Source organism: Diabrotica undecimpunctata, chromosome 8 (genome assembly GCF_040954645.1).
Source record: "Diabrotica undecimpunctata isolate CICGRU chromosome 8, icDiaUnde3, whole genome shotgun sequence".
NCBI classification, from domain to species: Eukaryota; Metazoa; Arthropoda; class Insecta; order Coleoptera; family Chrysomelidae; genus Diabrotica; species Diabrotica undecimpunctata.
In genome coordinates this window covers 54808921-54833956 of record NC_092810.1, presented here as the reverse complement: position 1 = coordinate 54833956, position 25036 = coordinate 54808921, and the positions used below count along the sequence as shown (strand labels likewise).

The window sequence follows — 25036 nt, the reverse complement described above, 5'->3', positions numbered from 1 at the left end:
GCGAATCTATGGAGCAGTGAATAACAAAGGAGTGTGGAGAAGACTCGAACTTTATAGAATATACCAGGAACCTGATACCGTAAATCATATTAAGATAGGACGTCAGAGGAGGATAGGGCATGTAATGCGGATGGAAGAAAATGACCCAGCTAGAAAAATCCTCCTTGGTATACCCATTAGTCAGAGAAGTAGAGGAAGACCCAGAACAAGGTTCGTTGATAACATCGATGAAGACATGAGAAATATGGGAATATGTGCTTGGCGGAGGAAGGCAATGGATAGGGATGACTGGAGAGAAATTCTTAAGGAGGCTAGGACCCACGCAGGATTGTAAAGCCAGAATCATGATAATTCAATTAGCTGTTTATGTTGGTACCAATGTGTGTGTAGCTGTTTACCCGGTCAATTGCTTGTTAGTTAACCAAAAGCAGTGTATTTAATATTCCGCGCTTACTGAGTACCATGTACTTTATTTTTTTCGTATTGAGATCAACTCCTCGTTCTCTACTTATAACTGATATTCGCGACAATATTCTTTGCAAACCCTGTAATCTATCTGCAAAAACTACTGCGACGTCGGCGTATCTTATGTTAAACACTACGTTAACTAATACGCCTTCCTGGAGTTTTTCCAGTGCTTGTTTGAACATATGTTCAGAATACATGTTAAATAATACCGGAGACAGAATGCATCCTTGTATCATGCCTCTATTTATGTAGATTGCCTCTGTCAACTCATTCGCTTTAATATTGGCAGTTTGGTTTTAATATAAATTAAATATGATTACCAAGTCTCTATTATCTAAGTCAGCTTCTTTCAAGATGGTTATGAGCTTATCATGTTTTACTCTATCAAATGCCTTTTTGTAGTCGATTAAACAAATATACACGTCACAGTTGACATCTCAGTACCTCTGCCTAAGCAATTGTACAGCGAATAGATCTTCTCGGGTGCCTAAGGCATAGCGGAATCCAAATTGTGTCAATGATATTTGTTCTTAACATTTTTTATATATTTTGCTGTGTAATACTTTTAAAAACGTTTTAACTACATAGCTCATTGTTCTGTAGTCTTGGCATTTTGTGCATTTAATTTTTTTGGTATAGTTACGAAACTCGACTTCGAAAATCAGCTTTGGGGGATTTTTTCAGTTACATATATTTTATTAAATATTAGTGTTAGCCATAATGTCCGGATTATACGAGATTAGTTTTTCAATCTAGGATAGCAAGCTAGATATCCCGGTATCGTATCCTGAGTTACTGTCCTGGCTTGGCGCATACTAGAATGGTTTACATGTGGCTAGGAAATTTTCAGCTAGTAGCTAGTACTATTGCGAGATCAATAGAGCAACAAATTCACTGAAAATGGTAAACATTTCTAAAAAACAATGTTCGTCTGAAACAGTTCCTTCGGAAACTGTGTCAAATTGCATTGGATGAATTAACAGAAGCTTTATTGGAAAAACGCGTTTGGACAAGACCATGGATTTTAAAAAGGAATGAACGTGAATCATCCGCACTGCTTTTAGAATAGCTTGGCAATGAAGACTTAAAAGAGTATATCAGTGTTTTACGAATTATGCCAGATGTGTTTGATATTCTGTTAAGTCTTTTGATGCCAAATATTCAACGGCAGCATACTATTATGAGAGAGGCTTTACCAGCAAGAGTAAAGTTGGAGATCCCTTTAGATTTTCTTTCATCCGGCATTAGTTACAGAAGACTGAGTCACTTTTATTGGGTTTTAAGGTGTTCCATATCCAAATTCATACCAGAGATCTTCAAGGCATTGAAAGGAAACATAAAGGTTAGTACTAATAATAACTTTATATTTGTATTATATCACAAAATTATAAATAAGATAATAAAAAAATTATGCATTGTGGTATGCTAAAGCAATAGGATTCTCATTGTCCTGGCGTAAAAATTCTATATTATTCTCGTCGATTGGATTTTATCGTTGATAATTATTAGCTTCATTTTCTGTAATTATTGACAAATCAGACACTTCTGATTTAAGTGGCAATGGTACAGTATTAATTGTTATGTGTGAATCTAAAGAGCAATTACTACTAGGTATCTGGTATGTAAATGTGGTGTTTACGTATTTCAGATCTTCCATGCGAGACTGAGATAATATGGCATCGATTTTGCCCCGAGCCATAATAGCTCATGCAATAGATAACATTTTCAGTTGGCTACTCACAAAAGTTCCAAAAATATGCCTAATATCTTATGGTGTAGAATGCTCAGCCGTAGATGTACTATTTAAAACATTTCGACATATCGACTTTATTTCCCTAACCATAGATGCCACTTCTAAAATTTTTCTCTTTTTCGGAAGTGGGCTGACATTTTATCGTTTGATTTACTAGTAGTTTTAGCAGTTGGCGTCGCAGACTCATTGCGTTGTGGTTTATTACCTGTCGCAGATGTATATGGTCGGGATGAACAATTTTCAGAATTTGGAACATATTCACTGTTATCACTATTGTCATTGCAGCTGTTATCAATATTATTTTCTTTGCTGGTTTCAACGTTGCCTTGGCTCACTGGGCCTTATCTTGCTCTTCATCTATTGCTGATTCTCGACTGTCCTATAACAACAAAAAAAGAAACACTTTAGTAATAATTATAACAAATAGGTATATTAATATTTTTTTAGATATTAAATAATGTCGAAGAATGGGTGGAAATAGAAAATTGATTTAGAAAGAGATGGAACTTTCCTTTATGCTATGGGACCATTGATGGAAATCATATTGAAATTATCGCTTCTGGTAATAGTGGAATATATTTCGATTATAAAAAGGATTCAGTATTGTTCTTATCACGTTAGTAGATGATGACTGTTGCTTTCGTTATGTTGATGCTGGGGATTGTGCATTTCCATTAAAAATCTATATTATAAAACCTTACCTTGGTGACAATTTAACACTGGAATAGAAGGTTTACAACCATCGACTATCCAGAGCAAGACGAATACTGGAAATACCTTTGGTACATTGGTAAGCCGATTTGGTGTATTCCAAAAACCAATTGCAACCAATATAGAAACAGTCGACAAAATTGTATTGGCAGCATGCACTTAACATAATTGGTTGAGAAAAGAAAATCGAAATTATTTAATCATCAGTGATGTCGATCGAAAAGATATTGATGCAGGAAACACCTCCCATTGCTCTTGGAGAATAGAAACTGCAGGACTTGAGGGCTTATATCAACAAGGGAGTAATCATTCTTCGACGTCAGCAATGGCGAGAAGAGAGACTTTTATAACCTACTTTAACAATGATGGTGTGGTGCCTTGGCAATTAAAAATTATTTCTTGACTGTTCATTTATGTGCGCGGTACAGAGAAAACACCCTGCTTTTTAAAATTTCCCTATGTGTTGACACCCATGTTCTTTACTATAAATAAATAAATAATGCTAATTACTTACCGTCGTTTTCCTTTTCATTGGTACACATTTAACAAAACTGTGCATTTCATTGAACCAGTTTAATTTTGACGAATACTCGTCCTTAGAACTTGCTCCAGATCTGGTTGATTTTTTAATTTTTAACAGTTCCTGACAGTAAGATGCTGGTAAATTTTTTATCTTCATTTTTATGTCTTTGATAGACATTTTTATGCCGAGTTCTAATAATTTGCCAATTATTTTTTGTAGTACTGAATCACGAATGGTGGCGTTCCACAGACATTCTTCCTCGCGCTACATTTGTAAAATCTTTAAATTAATCTCGGCACACTTAATTTTGTCATATTAGTTTTAGAAGCACGTGGTTATCTCTTTAAAAAAGTAAAACATGTCGACACTACGCACTTGCCGTTCGAAAACACTAGCTTTGCCGCTCAGATGAAGATAGTACACAAGCCAGGATAGTAAAACCAGTAGAGGGGGGCGCAAGTAGCTTAACAAAATAGAACTCCATAAACTATCCTAGCTTAAGACACTGGCTTACTGTCTTTCTCACTAGCTTATTAGCCTAAACGCGAAGCTAGTTCTTTATACATAAAGCTAGTTATACTAGCTTGCTAGTTTAAAAGCGCTAGCTTGCTACCCTAGTTTGAAAAACTAGCCACGTGTAATCCGGTTATAAGTTTTAGGAATTCTGCTTACTTATCAGGTCCTACAGCTTTACCATCTTTAGTTTTTTGTATTAGTTGACGTGACTTTTTCGATGGTAATCGGGGGTTCTGTTTGTCATTCCGTGTCTTCAATGGTATTGTACCTTTCATCTGTAAAAGTTGCTTCCATATATTTCTTTTAAGTGTCTAGTGTCTCTTCCACCCTTAATAGTGGTTTCACTTGGTTATCTGCCAAACATCCAACTCTTCTAGGCTTGTAAAAGCTTGCAACTTGTTGTGCTTATTGAATGAATCGTGTTTATGTTGCCATAGCTGTTTTCGCACATTGTTCTCTTCAGCCGTGTATACTTAACTATTCTCAAGACGATTTGCATGTTTTGGAAATACTATGTTTCCAAGCCATATGTCAGCATTAATAGGATGAGTGCTTTATATATTGTTACTGTTAGGATAACAGTGTCGTCAGCGCATCTAAGATTAATAATCAGTTCACCATTTATTTTCACTTTAAATTTTTTATCTTAAAGTCTATTATTTGAAAATGATATTTGAGTAGATATTAAATAACAACGGGGATAGAATGCATCTCTGTCTAACGCCTCTTTGAATGTAACATTCGTCGGTTAATCTTCCATCGACTCGTACGACTGCTTTTTGCTTCCAATAATAGTTTTCTTTGATACTTAGGTCTCTACCATCAATGACTTTGGTTCTTAATATATTCAAAAGCGTTAAATGCTATACCCTATCGAAAGCCTTTTCGTAATCGATGGAAGCCACATATCGCAAATGTGAAATGTCGTGGCATTTTTGGACAAGTGTATTCAAGCCAAAAAAACATTAACATAAACACAGCATATTAATAAATCCAAACTGGGTTTCATCTAGGCTCTTTCACAATAGCTTGTGAAATAGAAAATAGTGAATAAAAAATATTTAGCGTGTAGCTCATTAAACTAGTCAACCTGTATTTGTCGAACCTTTTTCGGAATTACTATAAAAACTGACTTAAGCCATTCCTCAGGTATTTCACCAGTATAAAAGACGTCATTAAACAGTTTAACAAGAGAAATAATGTGGTCCTCTTGTATCATTTTTATCTGGGGTGTTGTCTGGTTCAGTTGCTTTCTTGGTTTTGACTGATTTTATTGCATAAAGAACTTCAAACTTTAAAATTTCAGGTCCTTTCAGGTCAGCAAGATATGAAGGCTTACAGCTCGGTGTTACTAATTCAATAGATTGCTATTGAACGAGTGTGTACGTTTAAAAACCGGAATATAGACAAATATTAGAATAGGTTGTTAATATACAAATATTAACAGTCAAACTGTTAAAATAAATAGAACTGTATTGTAGATTTTAAGGCCTTGTTTTTTCCTGCATCGAGATTAATTTTCTGAAGTCATTTTTCTTTTAGTGTTTTGATATATTTCACGAACACACTCCTAGACTTTTGTTTTTTGCTGTCATTGTAATAAATTCCGCGTAGGCTATGGTTTGTTTTAATTCCATTCCTGAACTTTATTACGTATTTTGCGTATAATTGAGTTTGGCCTTAAATCATAATACTTTTGATCTCAGATTTTCTGAGACTGTATTTTTTTATTCAGGTCTGTACACAATAAGTTTTTATTTTATATCATCTGTATAAACGCTATAATAAACAAATAATATATAAATATCTTTATTAAAAACAAAAAAACTTTCTGCAACAAGTTACGCTCTTTTAATATCATTTGTTTGTTCAATATAAATTTTTTATACTTGTTTTTAAAATTGTGATACTGTATTTTTTCTTAGAATTAGATTAAAAGACAATTTAAAACTAAATTACGAATCTATCCAGGTACCTATTAATTCTTCTATTTGGACTCTAGCTGCCTTTAACTGTGGAGTATCATCATCCGAAGGGTTATACATATTTGCGCAGTGGGCAGCACCTATAAATATGATACATATGATTAAATTAAATTAAATATACATAGACGGTTGCGTTTCTGTTTAACAGGCTCTCACCATTCTCCTATACGTATTGCGAGATCTACCTCTCGTCAGGGAGACGGGATTAATTACTATTATAGTAGGTTATTTCTAACTCAATCGAAAAGTTTATACGGAGATATATATATATATATATATATATATATATATATATATATATATATGTACATATATATATATATATATATATATATATATATATATGTACATATATATATATATACATATATATACATATATATATATATATATATATATATATATATATATATATATATATAAACTAAGGTACACTCGAAGAGTGGTGGGTTTTTCGGTCAAAGTGGAGAAATAAAAGACAAAGAAGGTGGCTACTTCATCTATTTATTGAAGACGTTTCGCTTTCTGCTCAGAAAGCATCATCAGTTCATCTAAAACGAACAATATGAAACCAAACATCCATAGAGAAGTTACAATAAAAGTGTGTTACCTTACAAAGACATGTAGCAGTCAAAGATGTTAAAAATATGAAAAAGCTTACGAAACTCGACATTTAGAGTAAAGTTGTATAAATCAATTAATTGAAACTTGGTATAGTTTGCAATTTAACAAAATTAGCACAGCAAAAGAACATGTGATAAACATACATGTATATAAAAAAGTTATTATAAAAACTTAAGTAAAAAATATTAAGATTTATTTTAAAGTGTAAAGAACTAGAAATATCATGAGAAAGCACTTCCAACAATTTATTAAATCAATTAGATTTTAAATTTAACTTTAGGTAACATTATAAGTTATTTAAATTAATTTAGTATAAAGATAAAATGAAGTTACCAGTCTTAAGCTTACTGAGTCTCGCCGATAAATGAATTTACAGGTTTAACACCAACGCAAACAACGTGAATAAAGATGGCCTTGAGGTCAGAATGACAAGAACAGCAAGGCGAAATACCAACCTCTATGTAATAGGGCGGTATATTCAAAAAAATTATGAATTTGGTTGACCACTTGTCGTTAGAAAATCAAACAATGAAAGGAAAAGGTGGTCAAGATAACCATTCATCCTACAGTGATTGATTTGTCAACAAAGAACAAAGTATGAAAGCCAAACAAAATATCATATATTATAATAATATGACGTCACTGGTTAGCCAGCCAACAGGTGAAGATTAATACAACTTCCACAGTCCAAAGGTTCAAATCATTTCGGACCGTAATGAAAAAGATTCTATGAATCAAATTTCAGTTTAAAATTTTAACAACTAAGTTCATCAAAAAGAACAATTACTTAATTATGTAAAAGTGATATTGACAAATAGTTAATAAAATGTAAGTTGATAAATCTAAGTTTAAGAAAGAATAATTTATTTTATTTTATTTTTATTTAAATTTATTATATGAAAATATGATAAGAAAAAACCCATTGTGAGACAAAGTTTGAGTAAACAACATATCAGGCCTAATTCTGCAAAATTAATGCATGGTAAATTTGGCTCAAATTACTAATGTCGGTTCTCTTATTAAGGGTATTAGGGTGTTTTAAAATTGAACACATTTCTAAAAACTGTCTTTTAACGAGATTACGTTCAGTGCCAAGAATTTTAACTTCATTAAAGTTTACTTCGTGCTTAGTGCTAATAGCATGTTGGGCAAGAGCACAAGTATGTTTAGATAAATTAATATCACTGCGGTGTGTCGTAAGACGTCCTCTCAGTGATCTCCCTGTGTGACCGATGTAACATGAGTCACACTCAGCACAAGGTATATGATATATTACATTAACTTGTTCCAGAAGGGACAGAGGTGTTTTAGTTTTAGAAAACAAATTCCTGACAGTCTTAGCATTCTTAATAGCAATTTTAACCGGTACGTTGTTATGTTTATACAGTTTAACGAGTTTCTCAGTAACTTGGGAAAAATAAGGTAACGATGAGTAATGGGTAGTTGGATTCCCAAGTACAGTATTAGGCAGAACAGTGTTGTTAATTGAATTATTTGATATTATTCTAAGTTGGTCACCATTGGGTATGTCATTTAAAGAAGAACCATAGCTTTGAACGAAAAGGTATTTATTAATAAGGGAGGATGGATAGGAATTCTCAATCAGAATATTCTTAAGTAATTGTAGGGATTTCCTTTGATTAATTGGATGTGTCAGTCTATTTAGCCTGCAGCTTAAAGCTTTGATAAGGTTTAATTTGTATTTAAAGGGATGACAAGAGTGGTAGTTGAGAAACCTATTAGAGGCCATTGGTTTCCTGTACCAACTTGTAGTTAGGGTGTTATCTCCCATTCTAATGACACGCATGTCTAAGAAGGGAATACTATTTGTGTTGGAGTCCTCCAATTCAACAGTGAACTGTAAGTGAGGATCAAACTCATTGAATAAAGACAAGGTGGCCTGAATCTTGTCTGGAGGTAAGGCTAGTAATAAGTCATTAACATACCGTTTAATAAAAGGGATTTGAAAATCTAAAAGACCCAAACGGTCAGATACTAAATCATCCAGTACATAATTAACCAGGATGGGAGAGATTGAGGAACCCATAGGTGTCCCAAAAATTTGAAGGTAATATTTGTCGTTGAAGACCAAAAAATTAGTGTCAAATATTGGACTGTGGAAGTTGTATTAATCTTCACCTGTTGGCTGGCTAACCAGTGACGTCATATTATTATAATATATGATATTTTGTTTGACTTTCATACTTTGTTCTTTGTTGACAAATCAATCACTGTAGGATGAATGGTTATCTTGACCACCTTTTCCTTTCATTGTTTGATTTCTTAACGACAAGTGGTCAACCAAATTTATAATTTTTTTAAATATACCGCCCTATTACATAGAGGTTGGTATTTCGCCTTGCTGTTCTTGTCATTCTGACCTCAAGGCCATCTTTATTCACGTTGTTTGCGTGGGTGTTAAACCTGTAAATTCATTTATCGGCGAGACTCAGTAAGCTTAAGACTGGTAACTTCATTTATCTTTATACTAAATTAATTTAAATAACTTATAATGTTACCTAAAGTTAAATTTAAAATCTAATTGATTTAATAAATTGTTGGAAGTGTTGGAAATATTTTTTACTTAAGTTTTTATAATAACCTTTTTATATACATGTATGTTTATCACATGTTCTTTTGCTGTGCTAATTTTGTTAAATTGCAAACTATACCAAGTTTCAATTAATTGATTTATACAACTTTACTCTAAATGTCGAGTTTCGTAAGCTTTTTCATATTTTTAACATCTTTGACTGCTACATGTCTTTGTAAGGTAACACACTTTTATTGTAACTTCTCTATGGATGTTTGGTTTCATATTGTTCTTTTTAGATGAACTGATGATGCTTTCTGAGCAGAAAGCGAAACGTCTTCAATAAATAGATGAAGTAGCCACCTTCTTTGTCTTTTATTTCTCCACTTTGACCGAAAAACCCACCACTCTTCGAGTGTACCTTAGTTTATTTTGGATTGACGGTCGTACTCCTTTTCTCGATATATATATATATATATATATATATATATATATATATATATATATATATATATATATATATATATATATATATATATATATATATATATATATATATATATATACAACCTAGGGCTCTGCAGCCGAATAGAGCCCTGGCCTCCCTCACCAAACCTACATTTGTTACGGTGTATAGCCAACTTTGCTCAACATTGTGACTCAAGCTTTAGCAAAAGGTTTCAATAAATTACTCTGTTACTCCAAATAACAGTCCATTTGACAATCATCTGTCAAATTGAAAAAGTCATCTCCACTTACCTTCCTAAGATGCTGAAATAACTAGACAAGACATCGCTAGAGTTCTTAGAAACTCAAAGCCTCCTAACATTAGCCAATCCGAGAAAAAAGCCCTAAAAGAAGTTCAGTCAAATCCATATCTAGTCATTTTTACCGCCGATAAACGAAATGCCACTGTCATCCAAAGCATTTCTTCTTACATTAATAAACTCTTAAATCTCTCTCTTCCTGTTGACATAAAACTGCCTACACGACTATTGGCCAAGTACTTGGCCAAGACTCTATAACCTCTCGCCGAAAATTATTCGTCATTCATTCATTCGTGTCAAAAATTCTTTTTATTTTATCGATTTTCTTAAACAATACCCTATCTCACCGTCAAACATTCTAGTAAATCATATCGTTTCTCTCTTGACAAAGATTCCTAGAGACGAAACTCTAATCATTCTGAAAACTAAATACAGTATCCAGCAAGACCACTTATCTCTCATTAAACATTGTGTGTCCAACACTTATTTCATCTTCCAAAATCAATTCTACTGATAAATAAATGGTACCCCACTATCTCCAGTAATTGCCAATATCTTTATGGAAGACTTCGAGACCCGAGCACTATGCACATCAATGCTGAAACCCACATATTGGCGACGATATGTTGACAATACATTTGTCATTTTTTCCGAAGGCAGGGATGGTTTAGTGTCTTTTCAGACCCATCTGAGCGATAAATATCCTAGTATCCAATTCACGATGGAGGTGGAAACTGATTTATCCCTACCATTTCTCGACTTTATTATAAAGAAATACCAATCCCAAGGTTTTCATTACTGTGTTTATCGAAAACTCATCCATACCAATCGTTACTTACATGCCAACTATCATCATCCACCAAATTAATTCAGTCATTAATACTCCTGCCTCCAAATCAATACACCTTTGCGATGATGCAAGTAGACCCACTGAGCTCTCTAGTTTAAAACAAGCTCTCGTCCAAATCGATTACTGCGAAAATCACATCAATAGGAGCATCCACAGACATCAATCTCCCACTAAATCTTAACTCAAAGAAAGACTTAGACTCCTTATCATGCGAAAAATTTTCTTAGTTACTTCAAAAGTATCACTGACAAAATCGACAAAATTTTTAAATTAAGAGGAATAAAGACAATATTTAGCCGAAAAACTTTCATCTCTTGTCCGATCTATCAAAGACAAGATTCCAAATGAACAACACGGAATTTGTGAAATCCCTTGTGCATACTGCCCACGATCTTATATAGGCCAAACAAATCGTAAAATCCAAAATAGGATTTATGGAAAGTCCATTTGTGTTCACAATTACGATTCGATTTCAGCTCTAGGTCACCACCATCTTCAAACAGATCACAAAATTGATTTTGAACACTCCAAAATCATAGCTCCCATCCGCTTCTATAAACGAAGAATTATCCGAGAAGCCACAGATATTGAAAAAACTCCAAATTGTCTCAATAAAAGAGATGACAGCATCCAGTTACCATCGACATGGAGACCTCTCGTAAAGAAAATATCGTCTGTCCCATCCTTCAGTCAAAATCCCAACGTCAAAACTGTTTGCGCCAAACCACACACCAACCTCCAACCCAAGCCAACCCAAACCACGTCACCATCGACGGTATAAATGAACCGTCTGCTGTTTCCAGTAGCAGTGGTGCAGAGATTAGTGATCTGTGTAGTAGTGTCTAGGGGCTTGGGAGACTGAGACCTCAGACCTGACGAGCTGCACGGCTATTGTGATTGTGAACTAATCATGTCTATTATTATTTCGTTTTCGTGTAGAGTAATATATTCTTACTTCAAGACTATCCACATCAATGCTCAAACCCACATGTTGGCAACGATATGATGATACATTCGTCATTTAGCTTCATGGTAGGGATACTTTATGAATCAATTCAGCTGGAATATTATCTGATCGAGCTACACGTCTATTGTGAACTAGGCATGTCTATTATTATTACGTTTTCTCCTAAAATATTGATCTTGTATTCTTGTAAATATGTTATTCGTACAAAGAAAATAAAAAGTATATCGAACCTTATGGTGGTGTTCTATCTTTTTAGTTTACTTACCTTTAATAAGGATAGCAGGAGCTTTATCATTTAAGGTTGTTGTAACTCCCAAAACATGCCACGGATCCAATGAACCTTGAACGAATACAACGTTTGAAACTTCAATATCTAAACCACCATAAAGAACGTTGGTCCTTGCTATAGCATGGTTTAGAAACGTTTCATTGTATGAAGATCCGAAAATGTCTTGGCATCGCTGAATTAAAAAACTAAGTGGAAATCGGGTGCCAAATATATGTGGTTTGTAGGAGGAAGTTTGGTAATAACCAAATTCTGTACAGGTTTGATATGTCCATTGGCGACCTACAAAAGATGGTAAAATCTTTAAAAACCATTTAAAAAATTGCTTATCTAACGAAAGTCTGTTTAATTTAATAATTTTTATAATAATATCAAACTGTTTTTGTCATAAAGTACTTCCTCCTTCCTTGACATTTGGAGACTAACTTATATTTAGTTACTTCTTCACGTCCCCCAAAATGTTGGAATTTCAATAAAATTTCATACCCAAATTGAATGTATAGTTGGTTAATGCCCGTGTTGTTCGAGTTATGTTAATATTGTTCTTATTCTCCTTCTCACAAATATACCTACAAATGAATCCATTTTTCTGACTATTGGAATTAGTCTCGGTTCTCTTAGTGTAAAAATAAAAGATATATTTTGTTCCTTTATTCAGACTCCCTAAACAGTCTTTTATTTCCTCTTCCGATGATGTTGAAATTTGATTCTTAATTGGACTTCAATGATATTAAAATATCTTTCAATAAGCTTCTTGATACAGTACGTTAAGTTTTGGATTAGATATTGCAAACTACATAAAGCGCTAAAATCGGCAACATTGCCTCGTACGAGGTAACTGTAATTCTCCGATCCCCTTCGACCCTTAGACTCCTAGACAGAAAACGAGAAAACGAAAACCATTTAGTAACACATAACAAGGAAAGGGATATGCATCTCCGTTAGTCGATTTTTGTTTTGCTTACGTATAAGTACCTCGTTTATTTCTTATAACAAAAAACTCGATAAAAATATCCTGACCACTATAAGGCGGTGCATTTGTATCGGTTTTAATGTCAACAATTTTTTGTGGTTGAATTAAAAATAAAAGCGCATTTCTTTACAAAGATAAAACAAAAAATATACTCTTATTGAAAAGAAAAAATAATACCTAATAAAATAAGAAATAATTTTTTATGTTCTACATAAATGACTCAAATATTTGACCTTACAGCTAAACAGTATCTCAATCTGTCATAAAAACTTCTGCGGGCAGATTTAAGAGTTTCTGCTGTAACAGAATTTGAGACTTCTCTTATTCGGTTTTTTAATTCATCCAAATTTTGGGCTCTAGCAGAATGATCGTAGATGAAGCTTTTTAAATGTCTCTAAATAAAGAAGTCCATGAGTGTAAGATCTGTTAATCGCGCAGGCCACTTAATATTGCCTGTTCCACTGATAATTCGATTCGGGAAAGTATTATTTAAGTACTCCCTAATTATTCGAGCGTTGTGAACTGAACAGCCATCGTGATGGAACCAAACAAACATTCTCCAGATTTACATTAGGAAGATTGAGAATAGCAGGAAGAACATGATTCTGTAAAAAATCGAGGTATACTCTACTATTCAAGTTGCCTTCAATAAAAAATGGACCTATTATGTAGTCTCCTAAAATGTAGGTCCAGACTTTAACTTTTTAAGAACTTTAAGTTTGGTAAACAACACTTCTGTGCTGGTTTTTCCGCGCCCAATACCTCGTAATGGAAGAATTGTGTCTTTCTCCTAACGAAACAGAAGATTCATCAGTAAATAAAATGTTTTTAATAAAATTGGGTTCATCATTAGCCTTCGTTATTAGAGTTTCACAAAACTCCATTCTTCGAAAGTAGTCGTCTGGATAAAGCTGCTACGATTTCGAATATGTAAAATTCTTGTAACCGTGCTTTTTCCATACTTTCATTACAGAAACATTGCTTACATCTAACTCTCTAGCAACGCTTTTACTTGTACGTATTGAATCTACCTCAATTGTTGGACAAATATGTGTATCCCGATATTCTCTTTCCTCAACTTATCTGGTGACACTTCTTGAGCGTAACATTTTTTTCATTTTTGAGGCAACAACTCTCAACATTTTTAACAATATTTTTCCCTGTAGTCTTCCCTGAAAAATAGAGAAAATGAATCTACACACTGTTGCCCAGAATTACCACCATAAAACCATTTTATTGTTTGAACCTTTTCTGCGGGCGTATAAACAGACATGTTGTTTACAAAAATAAATTTAAAATCTACGCTCTTATTGCTTTTAACAACCCCTGTATAATTACAAATTATTGGCGACGGGGCAACGGAGGTTCGTGGAAAGTCGACGGCACGCAGTGTTGCCATTTATAGTGTGTATAATTTAATTTAAAACTAACTTAAAACTTAAACTAATTTAAAACTTAACGTACTGTATATTTTTCTCTATTACTTTACAGTATACCCATATTTATAGTACCTAACAAATAATTTTAAAAAAATCTTACTTCCATTGGCAGCATAGCTATCCCAACTAACGTTCTTCATCACGTCGATCATCTTATTATAATTGTAATTCAAACACTTTCGACGATCCATGTACAGAATCAAATTATTAACAGCTGCCAAGCGGTTGATTTCGGGCCCGATAGATTCATCCAAAAGAATGTCACACAAGCGATCGACGGTGAGATTTCTCTTTTTAATTACTTCTATGTTATTTTTATTATATTGAACCACCCCAGCAAAATTATCAGCCAAGCTCATGAAGAAGTTAGACATATCCAAAGAGTTATTAACGTTCTCTGATATATGGTCACACAAATTAAATAGTTCGTTAAGATTTTTTTGGCCAACTGAAGTGTGTAGAAGAGCTTCAACTTGGGCAGTACTTTGTTTTACAATATTTGGACACTTCTCGTTACTAGCTCGCAAAGAATCTGCTACCACCTTAAAATATTCTGAAAGAACAAGAATTATGTTATAAATACATCTATAAAAGTAGTATAATTATTAAATAAATAATTAATTAAAATCCTTTATTAACATTTTGAGCCATATAAATATGAAAGTAAGTTATAGAAAGTAAAACTATTTCAAGAAATTTTCAAAAATCGACCAATTTTTGAAAAATTCGTAACTCGGGTCCTTTTAAAAATGAAAAGATGCTAGAGAGCTAGTCCCTAGATGTTTATTATTGATAATACGCATATCAATAATAATATGTTTAATATTGATATGCTGTTTAAACAGGCCCAAGGTGGAATCTGTCCACAAATAGTTTTTCCAAAATCTTGGTTTAAATTTTTTGCACCGATATTTTGAATGATTCGGAATAATAAATAAGGTTTTTTTAATTCAGAAACCATACTATTAAAATTCAAAATTTATTCTTCAACTTCACTATCTTCGATTTTCATTAAAGCATGGCGAAAATATAAAAACTGCTCCGAACACCCGATCTCACTGTTGGAACGAAGGAGTGAGGGATTGAATCAAGCAATATTATAAGGAATTTTTGATTTTATACACTTCTCCCCGGTCACACTATTCCGCTACAGCAGCGGGATCGCGCGTTTAGACCAATATTGGGAGCCGTTTTTTACACTTTTCTCCATACTTAGATGAAAATTTGTGGGGCGCAGTTCAGTTTTAGTTTTTAGTAGCACGTTATTGATTAAGAATATCAGAGAAGATCGCTGAAGATGAAACACGGCTTCTACGGAACACAAAAAGAAATATGGAGAATGATCAGAGAAAAAAGAAAAGAGAAGAACGAATTAATAAAAACCAAATCGTTGAGAACTAAACATGGGTAGACTACTTTCGATCCCTATTTGCTAAAGGTGACGATAATGAACCACCAACACCAAAGGTGACGACAAACGAAGAAATATATATTGAGGAGGAAGAGGTAAAGGAAGCAATAAGGAAATTAAAAAATAGAAAATCACCAGAAGAGGGCAGAATACCAAACGATCCACTAAAGTACGAAGTATCAGAGCTGACCAAACAACTATTAAAACTAATCCAAAAAATAATAGAACAAAACGGAATTCCTCAAGAATGGAGATCAAGCATCCTAATACCTCTCTTTAAAAAGGGAGACAAATCGGACCCGGAAAATTACAGAGGAATTAATTTGTTAAACACAACACTAAAATTAACAACCAAAATGATAACAAATAAACTTAATGACATTATAACATTAGCAGAAGAACAACAAGGTTTTAGGACAGGAAGATCATGCACCTACGCTATATTTATAATGAGGCAAGTGCAAGTGAAATCATTAGAATACAACAAACCGGCATATCTACGTTTCGTGGACCTTAAGAAGGCGTTTGACCGCGTCAAATTAAAGGACGTTATCCATTTATTGTACGCGAGATACCTCTAGGAATAATCAAAACAATCGAAAACATCTAGCAAAAAAAGAACTAACCGACCCTATTGAATCTGGCAATGGCATAAAATAGGGAGGTTCCCTAAGTCCTCTATTGTTCAACTTGATTATGGATGAAATAATCAAAAAAGTAAGAATTAAAAGAGGATACCAAATGGGAGAAAAACAACTTAAAATAATTCTGATATGCAGACGACGCAATACTACTCTCTCAAAGTGAAGACGATTTACAACGTATGCTGTGATGGAGTGATGGAGTTTAAATATCTAGGCATCACATTATATAGCTACGGAAAGCTCGAAACTGAAATAGTAGATCAAGTGAATAGAGCAAACAGGGCCATAGGCTGCCTGAATGAAACAATATGAAGAAATAAAAATATCGAGAAAAAAATGAAAGAGAGAATTTACAAAACAGTCATCAGACCAATAATGAAATACGCGGCAGAAACAAGACCTGACACAGGGAAGACAAAAAGGATGTTAGAAACAGCAAAAATGAACATTTAGAAAAATTGATGGTAATACACTATGGGACAGAGCTAGAAGTATAGATATAGGGCGTAGATGCAAGGTGGAGAACATCCACATGAACACATACAAGTAATTGTACAAAAAGAAACAGTAGATTCTACACTTTAAAATATTACGATGTAAGCCAGATTACTTTAATAGAATGTTGATATTAAGAAAGATACAGGGTGTTAAAGTGCAAAATTAAAATCTTATTTTTCGCTATAACTTTCATGTTTGTAAACATTTATGCATAAAAATTTACAACTGGGTACTTTTAAATATGAGAAATTATAATTTGATGCACATTTTGATGTAACTAATAGAGGGCGCCACTTATGCTACATATGTGGTATAAATTTGCACTTAACTGTTTTGCTCTTTAAGTTACCTGTATTTTCGATAAAAAATATTAAAGATACATTATTTTAACAAAAAAAAAAGGTATACTTGTTAATAACTCAAAACTCAACAGTTTTCGAGATAATCGCATTTTAAAAATCAGCTGCATAATTCTGATCTAAGGCAATTACTCCAGGCAACGAAGAAAAAATGAACAAAAACATTAATACTTCTGAATTTTGGTATAAAATACCTTTAACTAAAGTTAATAATTAACAAAATATTAAATAAAATAAATATATCAGCAGGATAATTAATAATAGGATTTGACAAAATAACAGAATAATAGAATTTTACATCAAACATTTTACGTTTTATGTTAAATTAAAGTCATAATCGAAACATTTTGTTTACAAACCAAATTAAGAAATAGTTAAACTAAATAATATAACTTTTTGTCAAAGTAAGTGTTCGATATGTCCACCATTTTCTTTAATTCATTTGTCAATGTATTCCATAAAAGATCGTCTCATATTAAATAGCATCATTGGTTCTACAGAAACTGTTGCAGTATTTATTTCTTCCCATAGTTAGTTGCGAATGTTTATGGGATTCTTATAGACACGTTGTTTTAATGCGCCCGATACACCAAAATCAAGCGGATTAAATTCAGGGCTACGTGGTGGCTATAATGTATAATGGATGGATATATTATTTTGGATACATATCCAAATCTTATGCTATATTATGGAACTACATCTTATTTGTCGCAGAAGTTAAATTTGTATTAAACTGTGATGTATCTCGTTCATTGGTTGCTTATATACACACGGAATAACCTATCGATGACATTACTTATTTATATGATTACGTTGCAGCTTACGAGTAACTATAATTACATCTCGAACAAATGGACTATTATGATTTACTAACAAACTAATATTATGCTGAACTAAATTGCCTGTGTGTTTACTATATTTATAACAATATCGGTTATTAGGACAACGATTATCTTCTTCTTAAAGTGCCTATCCGTTCCGGATGTTGGCGATCATCACGGCTATCTTTACTTTGTTTATTGTAGCGCGGAACAGTTCAGTGGTAGTCGTGTTATACCCCTTTCGTAAATTTTGAAGCCAGGAAATGGGTCTTCTTCCCGGTCCTCTTTTACCATTTACCTTCCCTTGGAGAATCAGCTGGAGAAGGCCGTAACGTTCTTGATTTCTCATTACATGTCCTAGATATTCCAACTTTTTAGTTTTGACGGTCATGAGAATTTCACATTCTTTCCCCATTCTACGCAGGACCTCCACATTAGTAACTCTGTCAACCCAGGATATACGTAAGATGCGCCTATAACACCACATTTCGAAAGCTTCGAGCCGATTCATAGATACAACAGTCAGTGTCCACACTTCCATTCCGTAGAACAGAACGGTGAATATGTAGCAGTTCAATAGACGGCATTTTGTTTTTAATGATATGTCTCGACTGTTGAAAATGGTTCTCATTCTAACGAATGCTGCTTTTGCTTTTATTATTCGCTGTTTAATTTCTGTTGGGTGGTCCCATTGGCTATTTAAATTGGTGCCTAGATATGTATATTGCTCGACTCTTTCGATATTCTGTTGGTTGATTGTAAGTTGAGCGTTTAGTATTGGTTTTTTACTAATTGTCATAAATTTGGTTTTCTTTATGTTAAGCTAGTCCGTATTTGTTAATATCTGTAAGTCATTCAGATTATCGGCAAAAACTAACAAACACAACGATTATGTTTTTGTAAAAATGCTGAGTCTTTCAGGTTAGATTTGTAGCAAAAGTATTATGAAACAGGACACATATGTGTTATTCAATACCTGTGCTCTAGTTTCTATTTGTCCTAATAATAATGGGTAAACAATTTACGTAATGAACAATAAGTATTCTATTCGGATTTTTTTATGAATTAAATAATTATGTCAAAATCTCACCACATTGCCAAAGAATATGACTACCACGACCAATCCAACGTTCAGAAAAGTTTTATTTAAGTATGTTCTAACTACCTTCTCTCTAGAATGTGGTGGTGTACCATCTTGAATAAACCACATATTTTGGGTTTTTAGCATTTTACAATAGAGAAAAAGTAATGCAAAGTCATTATAGGAACTTAAGAAGCGATAGCAAAGGGAAATTATAAACATGATGGCGGCCAACGTCTGAATACGGACACGGCAACTAAAGAAGAAGATGAAATATCTTTTCTCCAATAAGACATTTAGCACCCATAACAAAGCATTTTGTGATGTTACATTATCATCTTTAAGTTGTTTTTATAAGATTAAACTATGAATTATGCGTATCTACAGGTATTCGGTGCTTTACCGCACAAATATCAAACTAAGAATTATTGTGCAGCTGACTTATAAAATGCATTTATCTCGAAAACGGTAGAATTTTCTGTTTACTAACAAGTATACCTTTTCCTTGTAAAAATATTGTATCTTTAATATTTTTTAACACAAATTGAGCTAACTTAAAGAGCAAAAAAGTTAAGCGCAAATTTATGCCACACATGTGGCATATGTGGCGTCCTCTATTAGTTACATTAAAGTAAGTATAAAATTATAATTTATCCTACTCAAAAGCAAATCCTACTGTAAATTTTTGTCCAAAAATATTTACAAACGTAAAAATTATATCGAAAAATAAAATTTTTAATTTCCACTTTAACACCCTGTATCTTTCTTAATATCAACATTTTATTAAAGCAAGTTGGCTTACATCGTAATATTTTAAAGTGCAGAATCTATGGTTTCTGTTTGTACAATTACTTAAGGACCACCCTGTATATATATAAATATATATATATATATATATATATATATATATATATATATATATATATATATATATATATATATATATATATATATATATATATATATATATATATATATAATAAACTTTTATTTTGGGGTTGCAGTCATTAATAGGGCAGGAAAGTGAAACTCTTTGTTCTTTATCAAGCTTTCGCAAAATTTATTTGCTTCTTCAGGATGTGCTAAAATATGGTATCAGTAAATACAATGAAATTAGAATTAAATAGCATTGTATAAAACTAGTATAAAAACTTAAAACGTGAGGTTAATCCATTAAATTTTCAAATTTACAAAACATTAAAACTTAACTTATTAAAATGATATAGTTATCTAAGTACAATATTTTAATTTTATTTAATTTTGTACAAATTCATTATGACATTGATTATGTTGATGTTTATGTGGTTATGTTGATTTATGTCAGAAAGACACTCGTTTCTGTTTATTATATTTTTTGTTGTTGATATCTAGCTCTTGATTGTTATTATGGTTACGTACAAAGTGACGCCAAATATGAATATTTAAATTTTTTGAAATTATAGTATTTATAGTCAGAAAATCTAATATTTGAAAATTATAGTATTAATTTTCGTAAGACAAAATGTAATTATAGATATTGCTTAGTTTATCAATATCAGTTTTTTTATTAACGAATTGATATTTATTTATGCATACCATTTCTATTTTAGCATATCCTGAAGAAGTAAATAAATTTTGCGAAAGCTTGATAAAGAACAAAGAGTTTCACTTTTCTACCCTATTAATGTCTACAACCCCAAAATAAAACTTTATTTTACATAACGTGTCAGTCAATAATACCTAACTACTTATATATATATATATATATATATATATATATATATATATATATATATATATATATATATCTTATATCTGGTCATTAAGCTGTATGTTCTACTTAGGTTTCTATTTAAGCCGCAAAATGCCATGGAATATAATATTGTTACGTAAAAATATGAGTCATATTAAAAACCTGTAAACATCTTGTTTATTCACTTATGTTTTAGATTTTACGAGACCCTTCCATTAGCTGGCAGAAATTTATCAGAAACCGGTCGGACTATGACCCGGATTTACGTTCTAGTATAAATCAGAGGGATTCTCCTGAATTCTAGGCCAGTTGTATTTTTATATATAATAACGGAGCTTTCATTGAAGGAGTTAGTTAATATCTGAAGACCCGCGCCCGCGATTTTAATTGTAGCGTTCGTATAAAATAAATTATGTATTATTAGTGGTTAATAAACTTATATAAATTATCGTGCTTTTTAATAAATTAAAATAAGAACAATATAATAAATTTATAAAGACATTATAAATTAAATAAAGACATAGCAGTTAAATAAATTCACAACAATATTATAAAGGTTTTCTTTGTATAAATTATTATCCTTGTCATCTTATGTCATTATTATCATATATCAAATTGTTGAGTACTTTTTCGTAGGTACAAGTTGAAAATCATCATTAAATAAACGATTTGTTAATCAATTATTTGGATAATTCAGGAAATATCAGATTATAACAGAAAGAAAACACAGAACATATTTTCTGATGCAACAGGGGCACAGGACTTGACAAGCAGATGAAGGAATATAAATAACTATCAGAAGAATCATAAGAATCAATAAAGTATAAATTTCTTTTAGTATAAATCTAGTATAAATCAGAGGGATTCTCCTGAATTCTAGGCCAGTTGTATTTTTATATATAATAACGGAGCTTTCATTGAAGGAGTTAGTTAATATCTGAAGACCCGCGCCCGCGATTTGAATTGTAGTGTTCGTATAAAATAAATTATGTATTATTAGTGGTTAATAAACTTATATACATTATCGTGCTTTTTAATACATTAAAATAAGAACAATATAATAAATTTATAAAGACATTATAAATTAAATAAAGACATAGCAGTTAAATAACATCACAACAATATTATAAAGGTTTTCTTTGTATAAATTATTATCCTTGTCATCTTATGTCATTATTATCATATATCAAATTGTTGAGTACTTTTTCGTAGGTACAAGTTGAAAATCATCATTAAATAAACGATTTGTTAATCAATTATTTGGATAAGTTGTTAATTCAGGAAATATCAAGAGGTTTACACAACCAATATTACTTTAAGATAGAGTGAGTAAATCTATAAATACTTCAAACTAACTACTTTATTGAACCAGTATTTCAGAATTGACGCAAAGAGTTAACGGTCAACGTCATTTTGATATATCAATTGTGTTTACTGTACCAATTATTAAATTCAATATCTAAAATATGACTTAATAAGAAGTAATCAGTATGACCTACATATCTGTCGTTTTTTTATGTTGTTACTGTTTAAATTCATTGTACTTTCCTTTACGTCGATTGTGCTCACATAGGGTTATATTTTATATTTCTCTATATAATTCGATGCAATGATATTTTAACGTGTTTAATGAAACAAGCGGTTCTAATTTATGTAAATCTATTTATTTTTAACCTTACAGTACGATAATAACTCAACTAACTAAAACCCACACCAGCGCTCCTTAAATACATAAATCGTAGAATAATCTGGAATAGTCCACTTCTATTCTCGCTTGTATGAACGCCTCGATCTGTAAGCCGTTCGATACATCTTAAGGTGGGTACACATATGCGAGCCGAACGGTATACGTACAGTACGCGTACAGATCCTTGAAAAATATTCTACATCGTACTAATCGCATACTTATCTCGATCCATGGAAAGCGACAAACCAACAACGAACACACATGTGCAAAATGATTCATTTTATTTATAATTTGGGTACTGATTTATGTTCCTGTTTTTGCTTGTTTAACAAAAATAAAATTATGTACAGTAATCATCGACGTATAAATAAATATTTTATCTTTATTTATACGTCCATGACAATAATCAGTTTACTGTTTTCTCACGTCTCTCTAGGAAGGAACACGTCATTCACACAATGTCGATCTGATGACACAATAAAAATGTTCGCTGCGTCTAGTAAGCGCCGTCCAAACTGAAAGCCGAGCTTCCTTTGAAGTCGTGAAATAAACCGCAACAATTTGGTTCGCGACGAGTCACGATGAAACAGTACGCAAGCGGTTTTTTCTGCCGTACACATTAAGGTGGGTACACATATGCAAGCCGAACGGTATACGTACAGTACGCGTACAGATCCTTGAAAAATATTCTACATCGTACTAATCGCATACTTATCTCGATCTATGGAAAGCGACAAACCAACAACGAACACACATGTGCGAAATGATTCATTTTATTTATAATTTGGGTACTGATTTATGTTCCTGTTTTTGCTTGTTTAACAAAAATAAAATTATGTACAGTAATCATGGACGTATAAATAAAGATTTTATCTTTATTTATACGTCCATGACAATAATCAGTTTACTGTTTTCTCACGTCTCTCTAGGAATGAACACGTCATTCACACAATGTCGATTTGATGACACAATAAAAATGTTCGCTGCGTCTAGTAAGCGCCGTCCAAACTGAAAGCCGAGCTTCCTTTGAAGTCGTGAAATAAACCGCAACAATTTGGTTCGCGACGAGTCACGATGAAACAGTACGCAAGCGGTTTTTTCTGCCGTACACATTAACGAATATAGCGTTCACAAACGGTTCGCGAACAGTTCTGCTCGCAAATGTGTACCCGCCTTTAACGAATATAGCGTTCACAAACGGTTCGCGAACAGTTCTGCTCGCAAATGTGTACCCGCCTTTAAAGATTCTCGAACACGCATCATCGTTCCGAGAGATGTAACCGTTATATGGGATACGTCGAAATTAGCTTGTTCGTTAACAATAATAATAACAATACTCCCCGCAATTGATTCTACGCATTGCGTATATTAAGATTCACGATTAAGATTAGAAGTTTTCCAATTATCAAGATTCGAAGTTTGCTTCTGAGAAAAATTTAATTCTCTTGAGTGTCAAATAACCGAGAAGTCTATTTAATAATGGAATTAATTAAGCAAATGCTTTAATTTTTTAAGTGTCAATAAAAACTTAAAATTCCGTAAAAGGAAGAACCGGGATACAAAGTAAACGCTTAACTTTCATGGTATGGAACATGAATGATAACACAGCCCAACAAAATGAAAAAATTTGGTGCTTGAAATAACGAATTTTAAACATTTTTGATGCTCTTATTTCAAAAATGACTTATTTTTTCATAGTATCTGGAAATCACCAGACGAACTTACAGTAAATATGATACATCATGCTATTGTAGACTCAAGACACCAATCAAATATAATAAACCTAGGTCGAAAGTAGGATAAGGGACAAACATTTAAAAAAAAGGTAATAGGTTCTAAACATGAACGATACAATGTAGAGGGACACAAAAATACAAACAAACATAGAGAATGTAAACAAAATATAATCATCAAACTAGAAAACAGCTAAAACATGAAAACATAAATGAAGAGTGGAAAGCATGTAGAAACATCATGAAAGAAGCAGATGAAAAATTACTAGAAATGGAAGATAAAGAAAGAAGAACAAGAACGAATGACTGTTTTGACGAAGAATATCAGATTATAACAGAAAGAAAACACAGAACATATTTTCTGATGAAACAGGGGCACAGAACTCGACAGGCAGATGAAGGAATATAAATAACTATCAGAAGAATCATAACAATCAATAAAGACGATTAAATTTTACCAAAAACTGAACAAACGCAAAACAGAAATTCAAACAAAAGAATAGTGAGTAGATAAGGAGGGTAATATATTGAGATAAAAGCAAGAAAAACTAAGAAGATGGAATTCCTGAATGCGACCGAAAATGTTTTAGATTATATTGATACATTAGATGTTCATTTGTAATACTCCATTTAACGTTTTTTTATATTGCCTTTAAATATATGTTTCTAATATGC

General features: G+C 32.4%; 1 protein-coding gene and 1 pseudogene across 1 annotated transcript in view; both read right to left on the bottom strand.

Annotated features, from left to right (window-relative positions):
- Positions 1-1957: 1957 nt before the first annotated feature.
- LOC140448833 (uncharacterized) lies at positions 1958-5190 on the bottom strand (annotated as a pseudogene).
- Positions 5191-5911: 721 nt separating this feature from the next.
- Positions 5912-25036, bottom strand: part of LOC140447569 (putative serine protease F56F10.1) — a 91453-nt gene continuing 72328 nt past the window's right edge. Inside the window, exons 5-7 of the mRNA XM_072540290.1 lie at positions 14496-14948; positions 11963-12265; positions 5912-6036 (exon numbers count right to left, since the gene is read on the bottom strand). Coding sequence (XP_072396391.1) covers positions 5927-6036; positions 11963-12265; positions 14496-14948 — 866 coding nt within the window. The 3' untranslated portion in view covers positions 5912-5926. The remainder of the gene's footprint in view (positions 6037-11962; positions 12266-14495; positions 14949-25036) is intronic.